This window comes from Stegostoma tigrinum, chromosome 18 (genome assembly GCF_030684315.1).
Source record: "Stegostoma tigrinum isolate sSteTig4 chromosome 18, sSteTig4.hap1, whole genome shotgun sequence".
Classification (NCBI taxonomy): Eukaryota; Metazoa; Chordata; class Chondrichthyes; order Orectolobiformes; family Stegostomatidae; genus Stegostoma; species Stegostoma tigrinum.
In genome coordinates this window covers 13,697,371-13,723,851 of record NC_081371.1, presented here as the reverse complement: position 1 = coordinate 13,723,851, position 26,481 = coordinate 13,697,371, and the positions used below count along the sequence as shown (strand labels likewise).

Sequence of the window (26,481 nt, the reverse complement as noted above, 5' to 3'; positions counted from 1 at the left end):
CCTTTGCTCCAAGGAGAACAACCCGAGAATCTCTATTCTAAGCTTGTTGCTAACTTCTTTCATGTCTGGGACCATTCTGGAAAATCTTGTCCTCTACTCTCAGAGCCTTCACATCATTCCTGTTGTTTACAGAGTAGAACTGCATGCAATACTGCAGCTGAGGTCTAATCAGAGCTTGGTAAAGATTCATAATAATTTCCTTGCTTTTCTACTCAAAATTTCTATTTATTAGACTCAAGATCCCATATCATTTTGTTAACCACTTCCTTAATATGTTGTTTCAACTTCAAAGAATAACACCCACTAATCACGTCGGCCTCACACAATACTTTGGACTTGCAACATTAATTATATATCGACTCTTCCTTTCATATCTGCCAAGTTCATCATTTCACATTTATTTGTATATTATTTGCTACATGTTAAGTTTCTTATCTAGTTGTCAGTTGAATCCAAAACCTTTGCAATTCTAATATTACCTAAAGGCTTTCTGCAAAGAAAATCATCTCATAGATTTGAAGGTAGTCATTATGCTTGCTTGAGTGAGGGCCATTACTCACCGTTCCCTTGGTGAATGAGAATACTCACCATTTGATGTTCATTGTTTCACTCACAATCTTTATCGTTTTCACCTCTTACCTGGCCAACTTGCTGAAGTGCTAGAAGAATTGCTCGTTATTTTGAGATGTCTGGCATCCGAGGTCTTCCTCACCTACCTGATTATTTTTCTAATATGTTTCTGCATGCTCTCAGATTCAGTTCAATGCCCACCCCATGCAATCTTCTCTCCCAACAGGTTTGGTGTGTCAGCATTTTCCTTTATTTCAGCTGATTTGGTCATAAGCCCATTTATCAGCCTCTTCAATTTGAGTCAATTCATTCCCTGTTATGTACTTATCCTCTGGCCTCAACATTGTAAATCCTGAATTTACTCGTACTGAATATGCTGGGCTTAGTCACTGGCTATGTGGTGCAATTGTGGATGGTGAAGACGAGGTGGGGGAGAGGGGAGGGTGACAGAGACGATGCAGAATCAGATCTGCTCCGAAGCTATTTTCCTTTCTAGCCATGGTCTAAAACACACTTACATCCCAACATTACTGAATAAGATGGGCTATCTGGTATTAGTGTTGACATGGGGAGTGGTATCACTGTATGAAAAGTAACTCAATGTATATTTTTCCTGAAGTGTGGGGAATATGAACTCTACACTAATTGATTTGCAACCATTTATGGCTTTTACAAACATATGAACTGAACACGATATTTTCTAACAACCTGCCATGCATTATTTTATTAAAGAATTACACCACGATGACTGCATGTGAATCCATCCATGGGCAGACCAATGTGACTAAATAAATAGTTTCATCTCAGTGTTTCACATGTATGTGACCTTTCATACTTTCCCAGCACATTCGCACTTACTTCATTCTATGCTGTAAATTTCCAGGCTACTGTGTAGTGAAATTTCTAACTGAAGTTATGCCAATTTCTCTTTGACTGCAGATTCTGAAATCCAGTCATGAAATGAACTGCTGATACAAGCAGTATTGCATGGCAGAATTGGAGAGTGTTCTATACTTATTAATGGGCCCTCCCAGTAACCTGTTTTTAGCTACAATATCAAGTGATATTTTGCCATTTTCTCACAACACAGCCGTTGGTGCTTTTATTTGTATACTGTTTGCCTCAATGATTTCTATGGTGCTTTGTTTTTTCGGTAAAGTATTTCTCTCATTATTGTTTCTTGTACTAATCTAAATCTCCATACATTATAACTACTCTGTTTACTTTCCAAGCTCCTTTTTAAACAGTTATTCATCAGAATACATGATAGGCAGTTTCTAATTGTTGACGTCAGATTCCATTACAACAGATCCTCCAATTCCAAGTATTGTCCTATCTGTTGTGATTATCCCAGCCGATGTTACCATTGGACAATTCAGAGCCCACACTGAAATCTGACTTGATGCTTTTTTTTCTATTTAATAAAGTACTTTACTGAAGCACAAGCCCCCAGTGCTGCAGAACTGAGGTTTATTACAGAAATGAACATAAAATAAAACAAACCAAGCCTTCTTCTTATTTGTTGACAAAATCTAGAAGACTTTGAAACATGTGGTAGAAAAAGTTACATCTAACTCCACACCGTCACTTTACCAGGCAGTTTCATATGCCAGACAGAGTTCCCTTCTCTACTACATCTATAGGTCTGACTGAAATACTTCTTTTAATTACTAGTCTTGAAATTGCCCTGATTGGTCACAATTGAGCTTAAATAACCCATTCAAATTTCCGGCCAAACATTTCTGGTCTGCTAGTTACAAAGTAAAACCCTCATAGCTAAACTGAATGAGCTATTTCATAAATCTCTCCTCTCTCCAGAGAAATTGTTTTTACGTCTAACTTCAGCTAGGCCTTGTGCAAAATGAACCCCAAAACTTTCCAATGTATGGATTTGCCCCTAAATAAAAATAAACAATTAATTCCTGTTTTCTTTGAGCTTAAAAAAAAAACATTTTTCAATGCTTAATTCCTTCAATTGTAAAGCTTTCAATACAAATTTCCATTAAAGCTGTAAGAGCTGATCTCTCATGCATTCTGGTTTAAAGATCATGTTCCAGATAGACAGACATGTCTAAAACTCCTCATATACATAGACCACAACATAACATTAGTTCAAAGCCTAACTCTAATGTAAATGATATATAAATCACAAATCTTTTATAACATTCCAGAACCCTCACCCCATCCCCCTCTCTGATGAAGGGTCTAGGCCCGAAACGTCAGCTTTTGTGCTCCTGAGATGCTGCTGGGCCTGCTGTGCTCATCCAGCCTCACATTTTATTATCTACTGTTAATAGGCTGTCTGAATAGCCTATAGGATAAGTACTTACTGCAGTTCTGCTCAACTAGAGCTACTACATGAGATCACAAGATGCAGAGCTGGATGAACACAGCAGGCCAAGCAGAGTCGGAGGAACAGGAAGGCTGACAATTTGGGCCTAGACCCTTCTTCAGTAAAAATTGTTCCATTTCTGAAGAAGGGTCGAGCCCAAAATGTCAGCCTTCCTGCTCCTCCAATGCTGCTTGGCCTGCTGTGTTCATCCAGCTCTGCACCTTGTTATCTCAGAGCTACTATCTTACTACTTTATAAATACTAGCAGTCAAACTTCACTATCAAAACATACTGTCAACAGCAAGTAAGATCATCACTGCCTACAAATCTTTCTGCTTGGAGTCCTAGCAATGCTCGATGTACAATTTGCTGAGGATCCAAACAGCCTATGTTGTTATGTAATCACCCTGAACATTCACTCCTCTCTTCTTCCTGACTGAAGCTGCAGAGTCGAATTACCTTGTACCACAAACTTGGTTCCTCGACATTCACACATTTGACCCCCTGATCTTTATAATTTGAAATCTGCAGCCACATTTATTTTTGACTTTTCCTTAATTAAGAAGCTTTGTCACATTTCATACTCTGCAACAGATCAGGCTCGCTGTCTCAACTTCATTGTACTTCCACAGGTTAGAGGGCACAGATTTACAGTGATGGCTCCAGCCATTTTTCTACACAGGACCCACTTTGCTAGATGCTGAAGGTTATACTTCCAACAGAAGAAAATCTATTTGGCATGTTGACTCACCTCGAGTATTTTGATCATTTTGCTGTGGAAAGCTCTACTGTAAGCTTCGTACACTCTCACAGTGTTGGTGTTTGTCTTCAGCCTCATGGTGAGGACTTCTGAAGAAAGCGCATCAATCTAAAATGTTAACCCTGTTTCTCGCTGCACAGATTTTGCCTGATCTGTCGACCATTGCTAATATTTTCATTATTTGATGATGTAATTAGGTGAGCTTGTCCATGATATTTGTTTCAGTGCCTGCCTTTAATTTCAGAGAATGATCCCTTTACATTGACAGAATAAGGATTCTTTGTGTTGCCAGTTATTAAGCATCAGACATGGAAGGTAGCACTAATCACCATAATAAGTATTATTATATCCCACAGGCCAGCATCCTCTACATTCCTGCCTGTATTCAAGAACCTCTCACCCAAGACTGGAATGCATATTTCACACACCAATCTTGCACTTATTTCCCAACACATTCCCACACTTCAGTTTAGACTACATTGTGGCACAGGGCTTAAAGTAACTGTGCCTCATGCGACTGGTAGCGAGATGGCGTCAGAGAATGATGACTTTATACACATGTATTTCTATACAGTCGGTTCTGATATATAGCGCGATAGTTCCGTTCTCGCGTTATAAGAAAATCGTGCAATAACCACGATATTTAAAGCAATGGGGACGATATTGCGTTGTAGCCAATATAGGTAGGGAAAGTTCATGTCCTACAAATGACGTTCTATAATTCTTCAATCGCACTGAAACCAATTTGTGTTTAAGGAACACGAGTTATAGCAGACTGACTGTACTTGAGTACACGTGACAATAAAATCTAATTCTAAAAAAACTGATGCTCACTTAACTGGTTTAAAAAAAACAACCTGAGAAACATTAATCTGATTTGAATTACATGCTCTTGGAATATTGACATTCTGTATTCCTTGATACTTCATTCATTCATTCCAAATACAGTAAGAAAACCTTTGCATTTTCGATTGTAGTTCTCAGAAGTTACAATAGAAAGGACAACCGTGCAAACTAGATGTGGTTTGATGTCAAAATAATTCTAGCTGAAAGGTTGTGGAGGTCTACTTTATGGTGGTAGGAGGGAGGGAAAGGGGTTAAAAACAGAAATTCTGTTCACAAGAGTCAGGAATGCCATTTCCAAGAAATACACCAATAACCCAATGAATTTCCCACTGGCACTAAAAGGAAAGGGATAAATGTCCATTTACTGAGCAATTCCTTCCTTATGTCAGGTTTTGTACCTTGCCACTCATTGAACAAAATGTGACAGCATTTTTTGTTTGGCATCAAGAATGAGCAAGTCAGGCAGCAAGGGGATTGGACGGACGATTAAGATTCCGAGTATCTCTGTTAACGAAGGGGACAGACTGACGGACAATGGATTAAGTGCAGAGACGATCAGCCTCTCTGCCCAAGACTCCCCAACAGATTTCACTGGTACCCTTATAGCCTTTAGAGAGGAGACTCCATTATACAGGGTTCAATTCATGAAGGGCCATTTTGATCAAATAAGTAAGTAATTTAAACCCATTTTGAAATTTTCCACATTCTAACTTCTTTTACTAACTTCTGATGCTGGTACAGGGATCTGATCATCCAGCATCATACCTGCTGTTAAGAGGTGACCAATACATCTCTTCTTACCTTCAGCAGAACAGCAGATCGATCCACCTGAGCTTTTGCAATAAGTTGACATGTCAGGTCAAAATACTCAGCGGGTTTCACTTCCGAGAGTTTGGTGGTTGGCTGGTGGATGGAAAGGTCTGCATTGCCCCATCTGCGCAGCTCCTCCACTGTTCTCTGATCAGTTGAAGTGAACTGATACGACCTGCTGGTTGTGCGTGGTTTCAAGGGTGCTCCCGGAGTTCCATCAAATGTCAAAGCTGAGAAACCAGGGGCATTGATGGCCTGAAGCCCTTTGTTGAATTCTTGTATCTGCACATGGAGAATGCAATAAGTTTGTTATTTTACCAAAATGGAGCAGAATAGCTGACTTCCCCCAGTTGTATAGACTGTAGCACCCTCCTAATATGTGGGTCTTTTGGGTGGTCAGTTTGAGGAACAGATTCATGGGTTCACAAAGAAAAAAAGCAATAGGATTGATTCAAAATGTCCCAGAGGAATACATTAGTGTGATTAGTTGGACCAATGCTCTGCACCTGAAACTATTAATATTTTAACCATATTCCTTCCCAAGTGGACCTTTGTTTTGTGCAAATTCCTGAGTTATATTCCAGCTCTTTTTGATATTTCCTCTAATGACAACAATTGCTACACTTCAAAACTGTGAACTTAGCTATAAAATACTTTGGAAACCTTTGACCCAGTGAAATGTTCTTTATAAACACACAGTCTTTGTGGTTTCTTCTCATTTCATTCCATTTACATGTGAATAAAGCTCCACTTTTTTTCTCTTTTAGCTTCACTCCAGAAAATATTATATTACTGTACTGTGTATCTAATTACTATGATCGGGGAAGGAAGCACTGTTTGTAACCCAACTGTTTCCATTACCTGTCAACAAGGATCAATAACTCTCAGTCACGATAATCCCTAGATCCTTCACAATTCAGGTCCAAACTCAAGGAGCAATAGAATAAGGAATTATGGAAAGCAACCGGGAGATATGTTTTTCCATTAGTGAGTTCAGAGTATTAGGGAGAGACGGTAAGTGAATTGCTACAATGGTTATGGAAGGTGAATACATGGGGAACAGAATAAGGCTTGTACATGATCATTTTGTATTATTAACATGCTGCTGAATAATGGGAGATTCCACTGATCAAAGTTGTGAAATGTGGTTCTTCTTAAGGAATTAACTCTCAAGGAGAATTTTACATTCACCTGCAGCACACTGATCAAAATCAGAGAAATGTGCAATCCTTTGGTGTGCTGAATCCACATATCAAATAAAGGCTTTCAATTTGAGCAACTATCAAACTGACATGTTATACACTGAGCCAATAAGTGACAAATGTTTCTTAACTGTCAGTCAAAGCAGTTTTTTTCCCCCCAAATTCTAAACTTTCCCATTTATAAACATGATATTGAAATATAGCATGTCAGAAAGGGCAATACACTGCATGGTGTACTTATAATATGTCATGCCTTACATTTAATTTATCTTCTGCCTCACTCCAGATAACACTGGAGACAATCAGCTCACAAAATCGTAACATTTCTGAAATTCACCAATAATAATAATCATAATCCCATTCTACGGCATTAGTTGAATTACATTGTCTTAAATAAATTAAATTCATTAAGATGGTTCAAAGGAAGATGGTTAATTAGAGAACCGCAAGCTTTGTAAATCCAAAGGTTTCCAATATGTAAACATGTTGGAAGGGGATATAGAAAATCTTAAAAAGACTACACTTTCAACAGTTTTAATGCATAGTTTGAAAAGATTTATCGGAAGAGTATTATGGTACACTGTGAATTATGCCACAATTCTTGTTAACGCTGCTATTCTTTCTCCACAAAACAGTTTTATTAAAGCAACTTGAACATTTCAGAAGGATAGCTTTGAGAAGGTCACTTTCACCTTAAATTGATCATCCAGGATACAATGCTGATCCCATTTTAGACATTTAACACAATTAGCTGGTGCAACAGATTGAAAACTAGTCTGCTCAAAACAAATGGATCCAACAATTTCATGTCTTCAAAAGTTAAATTAATGCTGAGTACAAACAGAAATCAGTCTTGGCATACATAGCACTTGACTTCAGTTTGTTCAACATCAATTCTAACAAGTAATTTTATAAGGCCTGTATTAATGGGGTTGTGGAGCGGGAAGCTCTGCTCTTTTCTCTTGACAACGAAAGCAGCCCTTTCTGAAAGTGAGAAGATATTTGCAGAACATCATTCAAAACACAAAGGTGGTAAACAAGGGAGCATTCATCATGATTTCAGGGAAGCAAGTTGTAACAAAAGAATAAAGCAAGATGATCGCTAGGAGTTAAAACTGAAGCAGATGGTGTAAGATGTGTTACTTTTTTATTCCTGCCTCTGCTACACATTCTCGCAGACGTGTGAAAACATGTCTTCAATCTTTTCAAATGTGTTATTCTTTTGTGAATTCCTAAGCATGATGGTAAACACTGGATGGACTGCAATAATGGAAAATATTCTAGAGAATGCTAATCATGAATTATTTTATCTATCACTTTTATGTATTATGTACCGCTGCATTCCAGATGAAACTTCTCCATTTATATTTTGGTAGTCCATTCTACAGTGACAATGAAAAATTTATGCCCAAAAATTTATGAATCAAAAATATTTTCTTTAATAAAGGCAGAGTGCAAGTGCTCAATTGACAACAGGAATATGGCAAATAAAAGCAATGCAGGTTTGTGACTTTTTTTTGTATTATCAAAACATTGTAAAAATTCTTCTTCTTCTATAATTATTGTTCAGGAAGAAATAAGAATTCAGTACATCTCCTTGTAATTAATAACTTACTAATAAAAATATAAAAATGCAGAAGTGATTCACTTCTGTAAACAGTTGCTTCATCACTAATGCAGAGATACAGAAATCCTCCAGCCTGATCCTCATGACAAGACTGATTTCACCTCCTTGTATGTGTTTGCATTCACCAGTTTCATGCAAAGCAAACACCTGCACCCACAAGAGTTAAAACTTCAATTACCTTTCTCTAAAGACTGCGCTTTCTTAAAAAGCAAACTGATGTCTCACAGCATCTGTTGCTCCATACAAAATCCGATTAAAGGGCTTGGAATTAATTCTCGCTGCTGTAAAGGAAAAGTAGCTCACAAAAATATATTTTATTAATTCACTCAACAAAGTAATAAGGAGCTTATTTTATTGCCTATAGATTACATTGTCTGTGAAGAGATGAAATAGTCCAAAGGATGATAGGTAGGATTTGTGCTTGGTATTTGGATCTAATTAATACACCCAATTTAAAAAGCAGATTGAAATTCTGCACAGGTTCTCTTTTAAAACAGATGTTATAGAAACAGTCAAATACGGATAGCAAACAGTAGCGTCACAAACAGGGGTCAAACACAAAAGCAACCGAATGATTTTATATCATTATCTCTGTTCTATATTTTTCTGAAAGAAGATTTTTCAATGTACAGAGTTAGTTTGTCACAGGTTTAACATCTTTGCTGCACTGTAAATCTATTTCGCTTTACCTTACTAAATTAGCCCGACTGCACTGGGCTGGAAACAGCAAGAAGTTCTGATCAAGCCTTTTGGGATAAGATGAGAAACCAAGACCCAATGCAGCCTCTTCTGTAGGAAAAGGAAAATTCTACAAAAGGATATTAACTATTTCTCAGCTGATTGTGAAACATATGGATTATTAGCTAGGGAGATATTTGTTGCCCGTCCATTACTAGCCGTGAGGTGAAGGTGGTGAGCCGTTCCCCTGAATTCCTGCAATTCATGGATTGCAGATACACCTACAGTGCTATAAGGGAAGGCATTCCAGCACCAGTGAAAATGTCCCAGATCAGGATGGTGTGAGACATTATGGCGAACTTGCAGGTTGCAACACCTCCATGCCCCTTGTTGCCCTTAGTAAAGGTCATAGGTTTAGATGGTGCTGTTGATGAACTAAACAAATTAAGTGAATAAAGAGAAACATGAAATATGGAAGTAATGCTGAAGCAAGATCAATTAACTGCTGTGGTGAAAGCTACAGCCACCTTCACTAAGCAGAGAGCAACTGTAAATCACCACAAGCTGTGTGAAGCTAAAAGGAACTTCAGCATTAGAAACGTTGATTTGTAATGCTTGGTTCCATGCCTAGCCTTGGAAATAATTTATTCATCAGAATAAATTGCACACGTTTCTGGAGTAATTAAAGTCTGCCAGATTTCATGTAAATCTATTTCTAATGTTCAAGATTTCTGAAGCTTAAAAATTTTAAATGCCTACATATTCATATATTGCATACGTCAATGATTTCATTCCTTATAAGAGTTGAAACTTAGCCAACTAAGATCATCATTTCTCCCATGTGACATGTACAGTTCTACTCTTCCAAATTCTTGTAGCACAATCTTATGTACTTTCACAAATAACTGAATACAGTTCTAAGCTTACAATAAGGTGCCTGGATTTGGGATCAGAGTTTCTATTTACAAAGACCTGGCAGGGGACATAGAGTGCTTCAAGCCAAATAGAATGGTTACATTTTATCCTTCAGTATCAGCATACTGCATGTGGTGAAGGCAAATTGCTGTGGGTGAATGGCCAGTCACAATTTTTTTCATTTTAGAATGGCCATTGAAATACTTACGTACGTGATGAAGTGCATTCTCATAATCAACAATGGAGGATTGGAATATTTAGCACCTAGATCTGGGATAATTATTCAAGTATAGCTTTTGTATACCTGCTGGGTATCAATTCCCAGATGATGTTTACAAGAGCTTAAGTTTAAGGTGAGAGTAGAAATATTTAAAAGTGACTTGAGCGATAACTGTTTCACACAGAAGGTGTCGCATGTATGGAATGAGCTGCCAGAGGAAGTGGTGGAGACAGGCACAAATACAACATTTAAAAGGCACCTGGATGGGTACATGAATAGGAAGGGATTAGAGGGACATGGGCCAAATGTTAGCAAATGGGGCTAAATTAATTTAGGATATCTGGTTGATGCAGATGAGTTCACCCGAAGGACCTGTTTTCATACAAAATAAGTCTACATCACTATGGCTCTTAGTGTTTGAAGGTTAATGAATAGTATGGGCAGGATGAAAAGAACTGAGAGCATGAATACATTTTTGATTTTAGTTTCCAAATGGTATATGTCCAACATGGACGGAACCCGCGCTAACATGCTACTTTTTCAAATATTTGGTTGTACTTTCCTGTAGAAATAACCACTAAGGCTAACAGCAATCGCTGTTAAAGCGTAAGACAGACAGCAACTTTCTGCATTTAACTGAGCATTGCTGGAAGTGGTAAGTTACTTCATCCAGAAACTTTACTATAACTGTATCTTAGTTTTGACATGATACTACAAACTCACTAGACTTAATAGAAAACTTATGTTTTGTTATACCCAGTGTAAGTAAATATTTAATGGTATAATAAATCTGAATTTCCCTTACAAGCAACTGCTCTGGCAGTGAAAATAAACTTTTACAAGTGTAGGGTCCCATTCTTTCCGATATCAATTATTGTTGTAGATATTGAAAATTTTAAGATGCCAGTTTTTCTCTCCATTTATTTCAAATTCTGTACACGAATTGGCATTGAATTAATGAGTCACACTGTCTGGGTCAGACTATGAAAGGTTCATTAAGAATTTGCCAGTCTGATTGGCCACAGAACTATACAGTTGCATGCGCCATTCACATAAGCTGCAGATTTGGCGTGGCAGGTGATGGTGAATTTTTCCTAAAATCACAACAGGTAGCAGTGAATAAGTTCATAGGAAGTCTCTGGGCAAATGTACAAATGCCTTGCTGGTGAGTGCAAAGTCGGTCCCTGCGGAAGGGATGTCACTTTTTGCCAGACATCTGTGTTGGAGACTTACGAAGTCTAACTGAAACTGAAACAACATGCCTTCACTGATCTACGTAATCCTGCACTGTGAACAATACCTGGCCTTTCACTTATAACGGGAGCATACTCTCCATTGAATTCCACCTGTCTCGTTGTGGAGATCAAACTCAGTAGAGTATTGACTTAAACCTACAGATGGCACTATGGTGCATCTTTCAAAGCTAGGTTCGAGGAGCTGTTCGAAATTGCCTTTCATTTTTAATTTCCATCTGAAAGATAATTAGACCTACTTCATTACACTTTTTACGTAACTGGATTAGAGAGCAGTCCCGTAAGAAGACTAATTAGAGGAGTTTTAGTTACTGCAATGATTTGTATTCTCCAGCTGTGAGTATTAAACTCATCATGCATTACAATGCCACAGGGCGAAAGCAAGTCAGGCTTTCTCAATAGAGGAGTCTTTCCCATTGAAGAATGAAGGTCACTCCATGGTAAATAATCTAATTTTCTCCTTCATGCATCAGTGTCCTGCACACAGCTGGTGTACATTTAGAGGCACAGTGTGACATCGAGTGTTTGATTTGGAAATACAAAACTCATGTAAATGTGCTGAAATGATGATGATGCAATCAGCAACATTATAACAGATCTGTTTGGAGCTGGACAAACATTGAAGATCAATTAGTTTGATATAATATATGAGTCTGGGTTAGCATCAGCATTAGTACTACCAGCTGGAAAAGAAACACAGAGCGTACTGATGCCAGAAACTCATTTTCTTGAGGTTCTCATTGAGTTACTTGACAAACGAGCCGAGTAAGTGGAAGTGAAGGAGTGAGGAAGAAGGGGCTTTTCGACATCTGGAAATACAGCCAATTACTTTTCAATCAACTTTTAATATATTGGCCATACATTTCAATACTTTGAGCCAATTCTTCCACGCATCACATTTATTGGTACATTAATTGTGGATTGGAAACCAGCATGGCATCATTTAACTGGCTTAAATGCCCGATTGAATTTGCTGCCTCAACAGAAATTGCCAAGATTACACAAATATGCCATTGAAAGGTGTGTGCATAGAACACATGAATAACGCTCACCCAAAAAAAATGCACAAGATTTGGAAAATAATCAGTTTCATAAAAGACACAAGGTTAAGTGAAATATCTGCATTTAAAGAGCGCCTTTCACAGCCAGCACACTTCCCAAATCACTCTAATCCAATAATAAACTCTTTCAGCATAGTTTTACAAATATGTGTTTCATGTCTTTGACACGTATAACTTTTAGTTTTTAATCTTTGAAGAATTATATAAAAGCTAAATGGTTTAGAAACGGACAAACAATGTTGAAGTAAGCAGTGTTCCTTAGTGGAACCAGGGCATCTGTAGGGATGGCTCTTTAACTCCTTAAGCTATAAATTAGTCGAGGTCTCAGAATTAAAAACATTGATTTTCCTTCTAAAGAACTCTATTTACATTTGTTTGGAACATCCCAAGCCTGCCACGTTGCAATGGAAATGGACTGTGTACAACTAGGGATGTTCCTTCGTTTATTTACTTATTTGCATTCACAGAAGCAGACGATATGCATTTTAGTTTGGGAACAAGCCAAGGTATTTGTAAATCAATGAATCTGGATGACAAAAGAGAGAAGTGATAACGTGGCCTGCACCTTAATCAGAGAAAATACTGAAGTTGTTTTGTTGTGGCACTCCGTCAAATATTTAAAAAAAAGAGAGGGAGCCTGGTGCCCTGCACTACAATAGTGACTACTATTACAAACGTATGGAGAAATTTAAAGAATAATTCAAACATTCAGTCATTAACTAAAATAAATTATGCCACAGGATTTCACATTTTAAAACAAAATCTTTACTACACATGAAAAGAATTAATGCAGGACTACATTTTAGTTTGTTAAGACACAACAGTATAAACTTGGCTCCTCTATTTACTGCCTATTTCAAGGGTGGCATCATACGTGACACTTCGAGGATCATTCACTTCTCCAAATTGAATTAAAATACCGTACGCTGTAGCTTTCCAAAATTCACTTTAATTTCACCGTCGTGTTCCAGCTACTTCCCAAGAATGGGATTTAATAGGAATCCTTATATTAGTTTTTGACCAAGAATTTCTCCAACTTTTCTTAGAAATTCATAACTATGGAATTCTTAGCTTAAGCTTAGCTGTCACTGTTCAGTGACTTAAACATCAGGGACACCCCAGTTCCTAACGGTCTAATTTTTATACAGCAAATTCCATTAACAGTAACATTGTAAAGATCAAACCGTGTGTTTGTGTGACGTAAATTGAGAGATATTATCCAAGACAGTATGGAGAGCTCCTCTACACATCTTTGAAGCAGTGCTTCAAAAGATCTTTTACTTGAAAGGGAAATAGGACCCAAATCTTACATTTCATCTGATGCTAGTCACCTCTAAAATTTTAGCACGCCCTTGTGTATGATTTTTATTTCTGCTAAAATTCCGCAGTAGAATTGACTTAGAGACAAGTGCTACCAATTGAACTATGGCCAACCTGAGAGACAATACTATGGCTTTAGGAGGTCTATTTTGTCCTTTTACTTGTGTGGAGAACGATTGAGAGAGGTGACAAGCAGTCTACTCAGCAATTAGAATAAACAGTTTATCAGGCCTTAGGTTTTTTTAAGATTGAAACAATAGAAACAGCCTGAATGGGTAGGGTCAAGCTGCCAAAGTACCAGTATTTTGAGTTTTTAGTTTTCAGTAGCAGTTGTTGCTGGCTCTTGAAGCTGCGTTTGGAAGCTGCAATACATCTCTCCCTGCTATTCTCACTGAGTTTTCTCTGGATGTTTTTCCTCCTGCTCTGGAGAACTGCCTGTGAGATAATCTACTTTTCTGAACTTGGTTTTTGCCAAGGGCATGTTTCTGGAATGTTACTATTTTGAAACAGTTACTGTAAAACAATGTTAAATTTTCCACTGGAATTCCAATTTCTCTTTGCTTTTGTCGTATCGCAACTGGAGTGCACCAATAAAGTGTGTTTTGCCTCAAAGCTGGAAGTTCGCCCAATCAGATTGCATATATTTTGAGGGTGTTTGATGTGGCCCATAATACCTGTCAGACTACATTGCAATATAACGTGTTGTGTTTTGGGCTCATCACAGCAGATGGCAAAGGGGTGGAAGACAGAAAGAACCCTGATGGGATCATCTATAGTCTATTTCTATGATTTTCTATAAGTATCCAGTTATTACATTTTTGGATGTGTCCTTTGCTTTCTTTATGCCCCAAAACTGCACTGTCCATACATATAATCCAGGAACAAATGAGATCCTGTGATAATGAATTTCTTAAGAGTGAAAGAAAGAAAAACTTCCTTTTCCAGCATTTGGAACTCCAACATGGTTTTTTATGTATAGGTCATATTAAAGGTACCTCAGACTGTGAGATTTCAGTGCCAGTAATGCCTCATATAAAATTATCAAGCATATGGCAAGAACATTTCCAAAGTGACAGTGTTAAATTGTAACAAACAGCTGATCTACTTCCCTCCATCACTTTGCATGAACAGAGTCATAGAAGCCGTACAATGTAGATGCAGGCCAATTGGCCCAACAAGGCCATACTGACGCTTCCAAGAGCATCCAATCTTATCCCATTAATCACACATTTCCCATGGTAATCCGCCTAGCCCTCACACCCCTGGACACAATGGGCAAATCAGCACAGCTACTCCATCTAACTTGCACATCTTTGGAGTGTGGAAGGAAACTGGAGCACCCAGAGGAAACCCACGCAAACACCAGGAGAATGGCCAAACTCCACACAGACAGTCACCCAAGGGTGGAATGGAAGATAACAGTGTGTAGCTGGATGAACACAGCAGGCCAAGCAGCATCTCAGGAGCACAAAAGCTGACGTTTCGGGCCTAGACCCTTCATCAGAGAGGGGGATGGGGAGAGGGTTCTGAAATAAATAGGGAGAGAGGGGGAGGCAGACCGAAGATGGATCGAGGAGAAGATAGGTGGACAGGAGAGTATAGGTGGGGAGGTGGGGAGGGGGTAGGTCAGTCCGGGGAGAGCGGACAGGTCAAGGAGGCAGGATGAGGTTGGTAGGTGGGAAATGGAGGTGCAGCTTGAGGTGGGAGAGGGCATAGGTGAGAGGAAGAACAGGTGAGGGAGGCAGGGACGAGCTGGGCTGGTTTGGAATGGAACCTGGGTTCTTGGCATTGAGAGGTAGCAGGTGTACTAACCACTGAGCCACTGGGCTGCCCGTACAATCACGTAAACTCAGTAATTAGGGATTACTTAGTTCCAGAGTGTGAGGGACAACGATCAGTGGAAAGCATGAATCAAACTTAGTTTCCTACTTTAAAAGAAAATTGACTAAACTGTACTGCTCCAATGCCAGCCTGAGGAAAGTCCCATAAATCTAATATATTCAAGCTGCATACTCAATTTGTAGCAGCTGGAAGTCATTCATTCAATTATCTTTCCAAGTATCCTAAAGGCAATTTTGATAACATATTAACGGCCACAGCCACATCTACATGCAACTATCCAAATATTTCAATGCATTCTTAAAATATTTGCATAATAAAGGTTATAACAGGTAAAATATAAAAGATGAAATGCTGGGCCAATTTTTCACATTCATTTTACTATCTCTAACGGATACAGAGCTTGAACCTTTACGGCACATTACTAGTTTAGTCATTCATTGTTGCATCTAACTGGACCACGTAATGCACTATCAGATCTTCTGTCAAAGTTACTCACTATTCCAAGATCTCCAACATGGAATGGAAACAGGAACTCTGGCTTCTCTTCAATAAAAACTGTCTGTCTTTTTTTTTAAAAAAAAGACTCTTCTCTGTCAGCTTCACCCTCAGCTTCAGTCTGGTTGAGATTACCCATCCAGTGCTTCCTTCAATCATTCAAGAGGTCAAACCTCCCTCAAAGTTTCTCTTGCCCTAGCTTGAACCTTTTCTTCAGCTTCTCTCCCCGCTCCTCTGATGTCCTAAATAAACTTGAAACTTGAGGGTCTTCAGTTACGTAGACAGACTAGAGATGTTCCTTCCAGCTTTCCTTACAGGAACCACCAGAAATAGGAAAAACACTGACATCTACTCTAAAGGAAGTGATAACTAGATACTCAGAAAATAATAGGGATGGGCAGAGTTAGGCAGAGTTAATATGAATTGATGCAAAGGATATCATGATTGAAAACCTCTTTGGAGTTTTTTTTGAGGATGCAGCTAGCATATTGGTTAAAGGGGCAGGAGGATGCAGTGTCTTTGGATTTTCTGAAGGTTTTTAGGGAGTTTTCACACCAGAAGTTAGTAAATAAAATTACATCATGCACAGATTGAGAATTGGTTAAAGAACAGGAAATAGAGAGCAGACAATAGGAATAATAGATCAAGTTGGTAGGCTGTGATTTGTGGGGTTATATAGGGATTGGTGCTTGGACCCCAGCTGATCCCAACATACATCAATGATTCAGGTATGGGGTCCAAATGTAATATTTCCATGTTTGATGATAACCCCAAATGAGATGAGAATGTGGAGTCTAATTCCATGATGGAGCAGGCAACAGGGCCAAATGGGCTTCTTCAATTCCTATTGCCTTCGCTCTTATTGTTAAAGAGAACTTTAATAGATACGTTCAAAGTCATAATTCATTCTGATAGAATAAAGAGGAGAAAACGTCAGAAGGATTCGCAACCAGAGAACACTGATTTAACAGGGCCGATAACAGAACCAGAGATGAGATGTTTGAAAACGTGTTTTTACGCAGTAAGTTTGATGATCTGGAAAGAGTGGTGGAAGCAAACTCAATAATAACAAACAAAAGAGAATTGGACAAATACTTGAAGGGAACATAAACACAGCTGTGGGAGACAGCAGGGAGAACCTGGAATGCTCAAAGAAGTTGAGAGTGGCACAATAGGCCAAATGGCCTAATTCTGTGTCATTCCATTCTATGATCGATGAATGAAAGAGCTTGCATTCCATCTCTGCATTGTACTGGAAATGAAATCCCATTCATTCGGGAGTCTGTTCAGTATGTAATGAAAAAAATTAACAGTCAGCATACAAGGAAACTTAAAAGATCCACTGGGGTCAGCTCTATTCATGCAGTGCAGGTTAATCTGGATTGTTAGGATTGTCAGGATTGTCAAACCTGATGCAATTCTTCTCATTTTCCACCCACTACACTTGACAACAAAGTGCAGTGCAGGGAAAATTGTATCAGAGATAATGGGAACTGCAGATGCTGGAGAATCCAAGATAATAAAATGTGAGGCTGGATGAACACTGCAGGCCAAGCAGCATCTCAGGAGCACAAAAGCTGACGTTTCGGGCCTAGACCCTTCATCAGAGAGGCTCCCTGATGAAGGGTCTAGGCCCGAAACATCAGCTTTTGTGCTCCTGAGATGCTGTTTGGCCTGCTGTGTTCATCCAGTTTCACACTTTATTATCTTGCAGTGCAGGGAAGCTTGATTAAAAAAAAATCTTTGAAGGATAAGAATGGTAGTTATATTTTCTGCAATTAAGGAGTAAGCGATCATTAACGTTTAATGTTAGACTTACATAACATTTCATAATGTGCATTCATTCTCATTAGTTGCCAGTGGATTATTAAATGCACACCCTGCATGGAAATTCATCCTCATCAGTCCGCAGTAGCATTCAAATTGGCATCAACTTTTTAAAGTACATGAAATTTGAAATCTTCCGGATAACAATTAGCTCTAACAGACTTGGAAGGAATGCTAGAGGATGGAGTGAGATATTGTAAGACCAAAGGAAGTCAAAATTGTTAGGTGTGCTCAAAGTACCAGTCAGAAAATTCTAACTTCTTTTGCGTTGTGGAGATGTCTGCTGTGTGATAATCACTATACTGAAGATTTTAAATACTCTTAATCTGGGCTCATGCTAAATTTCAAGGATTAAAACACAGTCAGTTTGGAAAATGGCTCTGGAAGCACTGATCCCGTCATTTATCTCAATCTTGCATCAAGGGTCTTGCTCTGTGAAAATTAACTGTTGCACTTCCTTTATTACAGAGGTTATGGCACTACAGAAAGTATCTCATTGGTCGTAAAGTTCTTTACATCATCTGGAGATGAGAAAGATAGTGCAAAAACTTAATTTGTTTTTAAGCTCTGCTTTCTTTGGGAAGAAAGCCTAGTGTTATCATCACACAAAGCAAATTAACAAGCTCACCTTGATTCTATGGAATCGAACCACATCTCCTACTTTGTAGATTTTAGGAAGTAGATCAGCATTCCCATTGAAAAGCACACAATTGAGCCTTGCATTAGAAGGATCCACTATAGTCACTGTGGAGGAGAAATCTGAAAAGATATGACAACATTCAGGTAAAAGAACATGTAACGGAAATACATAAAACCATCTTTATATCATAATAATAGTGGCTAATTAGTTAGATGACCAGCTTGTGGTGCACAGCATCATCACCAACATGGGTTCGATTCCCAGTCCGAGTGGGATAGACCTGGGAACCTGCTTCCTTGCCGTGTCCCATGATAGTAGAAGGCAACACAAACTAGCACTGAGAAGAAACAGCTCAGTGTAGAACAAAAACAGCCAAGGAACCAAGAACCTACCTTCAAGGCAAAGCACACGAGATTAATAATGTGGAATACTACAAATGAGGAAAAAAAACAAACAAATTTGCTGGAAAAGCACAGCAGATCTGGCAGCATCTATGAAGGAGAAAACAGAGTTAACGTTTCGGGTCCGATGACCCTTCCTCAGGACAAGCTGTTAGCCACTAACAGTCTCCATTAAAAACCATTCACCCTTCTAACCAGGTTGTTATCCACTCCTTTGTCTGTCGAACTGTTCTTCTCTCTCTTTGGGCTCTAAATCCATCTATCGTTTACTCCTTACCCCTCCCCTCTCCCCTCACCCTATCTTCTGCATAAAAACCAACATTTTCCAGTTGCCTTCAGTTCAGTGGAAGGGTCACTTGGCCTGAAATGTTAATTTTGATTTATTCCCACAGATGCTGCCAGACCTGCTGAGCTTTTTCAGCAATGTCTATTTTTGTTTGAGTTGCAGCGGCCACAGTTCTTTTGGTTTTTGTAACGTTAAGATTGATATTCACTGAGTGTTACATTACTTGGAGTAAGCACTGCCAAATCACTGAAACTTCCTTAAAATAAAAAAAATTATTCAGGGTTGTGCAATTGAGCTGAACAGAAGGTTTTAAAGATGTAGTCAGATATGACCAAACTGTGCATAAAACAAATTCTCAAGGGCCTGAATGGTCTCCACATGCTCTCATGTATCTAAAATATTCAGAATAAATTGGATATTTCAGCTCGCAAATAAGAAAGCAATATATGTGTACATTTTGCTGACTGAAAAACGACAAATGCAGCTAACAAACTGACAGAGTTCCTCCCTACCTCTGCCTCAAAAATAAGTCAGGCAGAATATTTTGCTTCACAGAGAGATGCTGAAATAAATTCTCAGGAAAGGTCCTCTTGTAAAAAAAAAATAGATGTACTATAAGAGTAACTGATTTTGGAATGTGTTGAAGAAGCTCCTTATAAAGATAGACAACATTTAAGAGAAAGTTAGGTTCCCTTTTGTGAAATTGCCACTTTCCGATCCTGAAATAGCAAGTCGCTGAGGGACTCCATGTTCTGCTCAATTCTTCATACTTTGTTTCAAAAAGTCTGAGCTAATACAATTTGCATTTTGGGACGCTCAACAAGCTAAGGGAGTGGACAATGACTGGTTGGGCCCTTGGAGGTACATAGGAGCGGAAGGACCTCAGTAAGCATGTCTGCAGATTCCTGAAGGCAGTAGGAACAGGTATATAAAAGGTGAATAAGTGGGTATACTTGCTAAGTCACTGAAAACAGCAGCAAGGCGGTCACAATGGAGCTGTGTACAACAACAGTTAGGCCATAGGGTGGCAGTGGCACTGCTGCCTCACAGTGCCAGGCGCCCGGTTCGATTCCATCCTTGGGCGACCATCTACGTGGAGTCTGCACATTCCCCCCCATGTCTGTGTGAGTTTCCTCCGGTTTCCTCGGATGTACAGGCTCGGTGGATTGACCAGGCTAAATTGGCCCTAGTTGTAGAGGTATGTGCAGATTAGGCGGGTTATAGGGAGATAGGGCTGTTTGGGCTTGTTGGGTTGAAGGGCCTGTTTCTACACTGTAGGGATTCGATGATCTATGGGATGGAGTACTTTGTGTAGTTTTGGTTGTGTCACTATAGCAAAGATGTGACTGCACTAGAAAGGGTTAAGAGGATATTCACTAGGATGTTGCCAGCTAGAATGATTCCACTAAGGGAGGGAGTCTAGTCTGTTTGGGGTTGTATTTCATAGAGTAGAGAAGGCTGAGGGGGGGGGGGGGGGGTGTCCAGATTGAGGAGTACACAACTATGAGGGGGACAGGTAGAGAAAAATAGGAAAAACATTTCCCCTTAGTAGAGGGGTCAATAACCCAAGGCCAGAATTTTAAGGAAAGGAGCAGAAAATTTTAGGGAATTTGAGGATCTACCCCCACCATCCCCAGCACAGAGGGTGAGGGATACAGTATCGGGAACTCACTGTTTAAAAAAGTAGAAGAGTCAGTAACCATCAAGACATTTAAGCAGTATTTAGATGCACACTTGGAATACCACAGCATAAAGTATACAGACCAAATGCTGGAAAATGAGATTAGAACAAGTAAAGAGATAGTAAGAACTGCAGATGTTGGAGTCAGAGATAACACAGTGTGGAGCTGGAGGAACACAGCAGGTCCGGCAGCACCAGAGGAGCAGGAAAGTTGATGTTTCGAGTCGGGACACTTCCTCAGAAAAAGGGTCCCGACCCGAAACATCAACTTTCCTCTTCCTATATTTTAGGACAAGTAAATGTTTGATGACCCATGTGGACATGACGGGATAAAGAGGCTTTTCCCATGCTATAAAAACTGTGACTCTCTATGATTCAGATTTGGCAGCTTTTCATACATCATCACCAGGCCAATTGCGATACACATTATACGGTTTCCTGAGTCCCAAGCAAAACTGCAAGTATTTATTTGAATGCATGCTTTTATTGAAAAATCCATGGAAATTCTAAAAGACTTAGTGCTCTCTGTGACAGTGTCTACATTTTGTTTCATCAAGTAATTAGTCTAAACTGTTTTAGTTTTTTATTCAACAATTCTGGTGGCTGTACATCACTGAAGTATTCGAACTTAGGTCTGTTTACAGAGGTGATTTTCCACTACAAATGCCTACTACCAAAAACAATGCCACTCCAACTCTTGCACTCAAATTGCAAAAGCAAAAGCTTTAATTTTCAATATTTTTTTAAGGGCAGCACAATGGCTCAATGGTTAACACTGCTGCCTCACAGTGTCAGGGAGGTGGGTTTGATTCCACACTCGGGCTACCGTCTGCTTGATGTCTGCACATTCTCCCTGTACTTGCGTGGGTTTCCTGTGAGTTCTCCAGTTTTCTCCCACAGTCCAAAGATGTGCAGGTTAGGTGGATTGGCCATGCTAAATTGTCCGTTGTGTCCTGGGATGTGCAGGCTGGGTGGATTAGTCATGGGAAGTACAGGGTTACAGGGAATGGGCAATGGGGTGGATCTGGGTGTGCTGCTCTTCGGATGGTCAATATGGACTCAGTGGGCCAAATGGCTTCCTACATGCTGTTGTGGTTCTATGATTCCCTGTAGATAGAGCTGGCAAGGCTAGCATTTGTTGCCTGTCCCTTCACTGCTTTTGAACTGCCTGGCTTATTCAAGCTTTTCAGTGAGCGGATAATAGTCGATCACATTCCTGAGAGTCTGGAATCCCATGTAGGCCAGAACAGGAATTCCTTCCATAAAAGACGCTAGTTTTTACAATGACCACTGATGGTTGTCATGGTCACCATTGCAAATAATGTCTACATTATAAAACTGAGAGCAAATTCCGTTAGAGTTGCCCTGGAGCATTACCCTGGGCCTCTGGATTATGAGTTCAGTGATGAATCCCTGTATCCTCAAAGGAGTGGAAATCCCTATCAGTTTGCCACTCTTCCTACATTTTTGTGTGAGGCCCAAGCTCCATAGTTGTTGCAAGCTGTTTCCTCACACTGCAGTTCAGTCAAACCAAACTCCTTAAAATGTTGTGTCTTGTTAAGTTTCAATGTTCCAAAGCTGCAGCATGTGCAATTACTCATTATCAAAATAGCTGACATTTCCTTGTTTTGTGTGAACACCTGCCTAGCCATTCCCACTTGACAGTGAGCAGCCTTCCCTCACTCTAGACAGTGATCACCAGCTCTCAAAATAGTGGTCAACCTCTCCTTCACCCCCAACACTGATCAACTCCCTCCCCAAACCACCACAGCGAAGATCACCTTCCACACTGACTAACCCACCTAACCTTGAGTCAGAAGCCGGTTTCCATAATGGGCCAATACCTCTCCACCATTATCTATCTGGTTTTAAATACTTTTTTTTAAAGAAAGTGCTTGAACACAATCACACATCGACATTTGCGTGCAGCCATAGACCTTGTGTATTTTGGCCTTACGTGAACAACGTGCTGGTAGGTGAATGTTAGAGCCTCCAAACAGAGTGTATCACTAGTTCCAAAGGTTACATTTTTAATGAAGTGGTCATTCAGCAGTCAGAGATACATTTGTTTTACATATTTGGTTGTGCCGCATGTGGATTTACAGTTTGATAGTACCGAGTGGATCTTGGTCACACCATATTGATCAGTGTATTGGAGGGGCCAGTATACATAGGTAGCACTATGTATTAGCACCATAGACACTGCTTCATGGTGGGTGGTTGCTTGCCATCAGTAAGAAGGCAGTGTTGGGGCATGCCTATAACAGCAGAGAGCAAGTCGAAAGTGGGCTCTTAACTTAGTAGTGAGCTGTGAAGGATTTGGTGGTTTTCTGCTTTTCTGGAATTGAATGAAGCGCAGAATGAGAACAAACTGGGATGGTATACAGAAAGAGTTCCAAGAAGAGTAGTAAGGGAATGGAATGCTTTGCCCGCAACGGTAGTAGATTCGCCAACTTTAGGTACATTTAAGTCGTCATTGGACAAGCATATGGACGTATATGGAATAGTGTAGGTTAGATGGGCTTGAGATCGGTATGACGGGTCGGCACAACATCGAGGGCCAAAGGGCCTGTACTGTGCTGTAAAGTTCTATATGTTCTAAGTCCGATTCTCACATTGGTAGCTTTACTGTGCGTTTTCGGTATAGGTTTGAATTCCACGGATATCAGCTACACCACTTTCTCTTCCTTTTTGTGCTCAGAACTTTGGTCGCTCTTTCCTAGATTAATCAATTGGGATGGAGAGTACTCCCCAGAGTAGTTTTCAAACTACTCATTTGATGCATCTTCCAAATAGCTTTGCCCACCCAGTTGGTCACTTTTGGTACAAATTCAAGGTGTGGATCTGCATCTGTCAACAGTTAACACAAAAGCAATCCGATGAAATACAATAACAGTCCACCAGCAGCATTGCCTTCATATAAAATGTTCCATATTCAGAGAGATAGACTAAATTTTGGATATCCCTATGAGAATCGGTCTAGATATTATGCTACTGGTAATAAGAAGAAAATTCCATTTGATGGAGACAGAATTGTCAAGAGTTAACAAGCAGCACAAGTTTGTAACTACCATAATGTTTATTTCACAAGCGCATCATGTACCTAGTCCCAAAAGACCAACGAATGCTGGTCCCAGAATAAATTAATTTTCACATTGTGAAGAAAAGCAGCAGGAAGTCATTAGATTAACCTTTTGAATTTTAATGCCTAGGGTTTTTTGTGTCTACTTCTAAATGACAGCTTAACATAATAGTGCCTATCCTCCTGTGTAAACTACTTACCACTTGACACATGTATCTACTATTTCATCAGACATTAGCACTCGTGGGATCAATTATGTATGAACGCTATACATTAAACAACATCTTGATTTTCGAATTAAACATCAACACTTTTCATCGCTGTCTGGATATCCTTTTGCAATGGAGTCCAATTCTAAATTGCCTCTATTATTTGTTCCAAAGTGTACACATCATGGTATGATATGGAGCAAAATACGAAAGTAAATTTAAGGCAAGCCTCACCAATAGAAACTGAGATAGTGTATAGTGTTCTAACATGGTGAGAATAACTTTCCAATGTACATCTGCCATTCAGAAATCTTCATTAGTTAGACAGTCTCAACATCCACAAAAGACTAAGGTATGAAATTTGACACAAGACGCTTCTCTATCATCACAAAAATGACATTGGTGATTCAAATCAAGAAGTTCCCACCCACCAAAACAAAGTAACATGGCACCTCTCACAGAAGCATGAAGCTCTGATGCTGCCTCAGTTCTCTGGAAAGATGGGTATTACTTGGAGAGTGCAGAACTTGCTTATTACCTTCTCCCTTCTCACTACCCAAAGTTCGAGACACAACTTTCAGGTGAGGCAGGGATTTACCTGCACTTTGCTCGACCTACTCTACTGCATATACTACTCCCCAACACTTATTGGGGAGAGAAAATGCAGACTGGGTGACCTCTTTGCAGAACACCTATGTTCTGTCTGTAAAAATAACCCTTAGCTTCCAGGACACTGCCGTGATCTCTAGCCAACATTTCCATCTCGGGCCTGCTGCAATGTGCCAGCAAAGCTCAGTGCAAGCTGGAACAACAGCATTTCAACTTCTGTTTGGGGAGCCTTGCAGTCTGCAGCACTCAATATTGAGCTCAACAATTGTAGTGCCTGAACACCTCTTTCCATGTTCTTCACTCATTCCCAAACTCAAGGGCCTGTCATAAAATGTGTTTATAGCACAGCAAACCTATCTTCACCCACTTGTCAGCCCCATGATCACCTATCTAATGGTTCTTCTTCCCTCGCTTACTATCAACAATCACTCTGCCTGCCTACCTTTCTTCCTTCTCTCTTCGAGCTCTGCCTGCACCTAGCCTCACTTGCTCAAACCCGCATCCCCTGCTAACTGGTCTGAAGAATGGTCACTGGACTAAAAACGTTGCATTCTCTCAACAAATGCTCCATACTTATTAGGTTTCTTCAGCAATTTCTGCTTTTGTTTCATACTTCTTGGAGAGGTGAAGGTACATTTCTGGATATTGTCCTAGGAGACATCTTTGGGAAGAGGTAAGTGGCTTTTGGTGTTGTCTACAGTAAATATGAAATGCATTCAAAATAATATAAACTCATTGGGACTGTGAGGAAAACAGCAAAGACAGCTTTCAAGGTGTTTTTTGATCTCCTGCCCTTTAAATATTTTAAATAACAGTCTGAAAACAGAAAAAAAAAATCAATGCTTGCTGTTGTACTTAGTCTGTTGAAGTAAACTTTATGGTTATTATTATTACAGGATTAGTGTAGCATAGCTGGTTTCACAACCATGCATTATGACAGTGGGGTACACATTAGTTCACAGTTTGACTGACCATTTCAAGTGATTAAAACCCTTTCAAATAAGACCGTGAAATGAAATACTTGTTTCTCTAGGGAATTAAAGGAAGTTTAACATTGAGTATGTATTTTTATCAATTACAGTACATTTTAAAAAATGGCAAATTCATCAATAGATGCTTAAAAAATTGAATTTCAGCATGACCCCTGAAATCTGCCTGTAGCAGATACTGGGTGAATTGGGATAGTCGGTTTAAGGACAAAAGATGCTGGGTGGGTACATGGATTGACATGAGTTGGCAATAAATTGGCATAGAGCCCACCACAGGGTAGTTTGGCATGGAGGCTATGAAGAGCTGAGTGGGGATGTGTGAGCCCAGAAGGTGGTATGAAAAGCTAGAAAAGACAGACAAGGGCTGTTTTATTCTGTTTCTTGCTTTATTCGGTTTCTCACATCTTCAACAAAATGCTGGAGCACCAAGGCCACTTCCGACTGCCTCTCGTCCTGGCATCCTCCAAACTCTCTCTCTCAGGGCTTCATCCACAACTTCCATTTTCACCGACTAACAGCCCCCACCCATAGCCTCGACCCTGGAATCAAAATCCAAAGCCCTGGGTCATGTTTCCGAGCTCGTGTTTATGAAACTCACCAACCCAGGAGTGGAGCACAAACTTCACGAGTTCAATCATGTTTTATTCCACTTGAAGTCTGGAGCTACCACTTTGATGATATATCCATAAAGTTCCTCTTCATGTTGTGTTTTTCCAACATTCTTCTTTTTCTCCCTCACATCAATAATACTCACCAGTTTTCCATGTGTTACCAGCAACACCCTGGAGGCTCTGATGCTCTAATAAGATGCACTGCAAAAATTCAC

The 26,481-nt window shown here is 39.6% G+C and overlaps 1 protein-coding gene across 8 annotated transcripts in view; it reads right to left on the bottom strand.

The window, feature by feature from the left end:
* The window catches only part of pot1 (protection of telomeres 1 homolog), a 268,174-nt gene that overhangs the window by 86,681 nt on the left and 155,012 nt on the right, over window positions 1-26,481 (bottom strand). For all 8 annotated transcript variants that reach the window (XM_048548944.2, XM_048548943.2, XM_048548946.2 and 5 more), the window contains 2 exons: window positions 18,387-18,517; window positions 5,310-5,600 (listed from right to left, as the gene is read on the bottom strand). In XM_048548944.2, coding sequence (XP_048404901.2) covers window positions 5,310-5,600; window positions 18,387-18,517 — 422 coding nt within the window. The remainder of the gene's footprint in view (window positions 1-5,309; window positions 5,601-18,386; window positions 18,518-26,481) is intronic.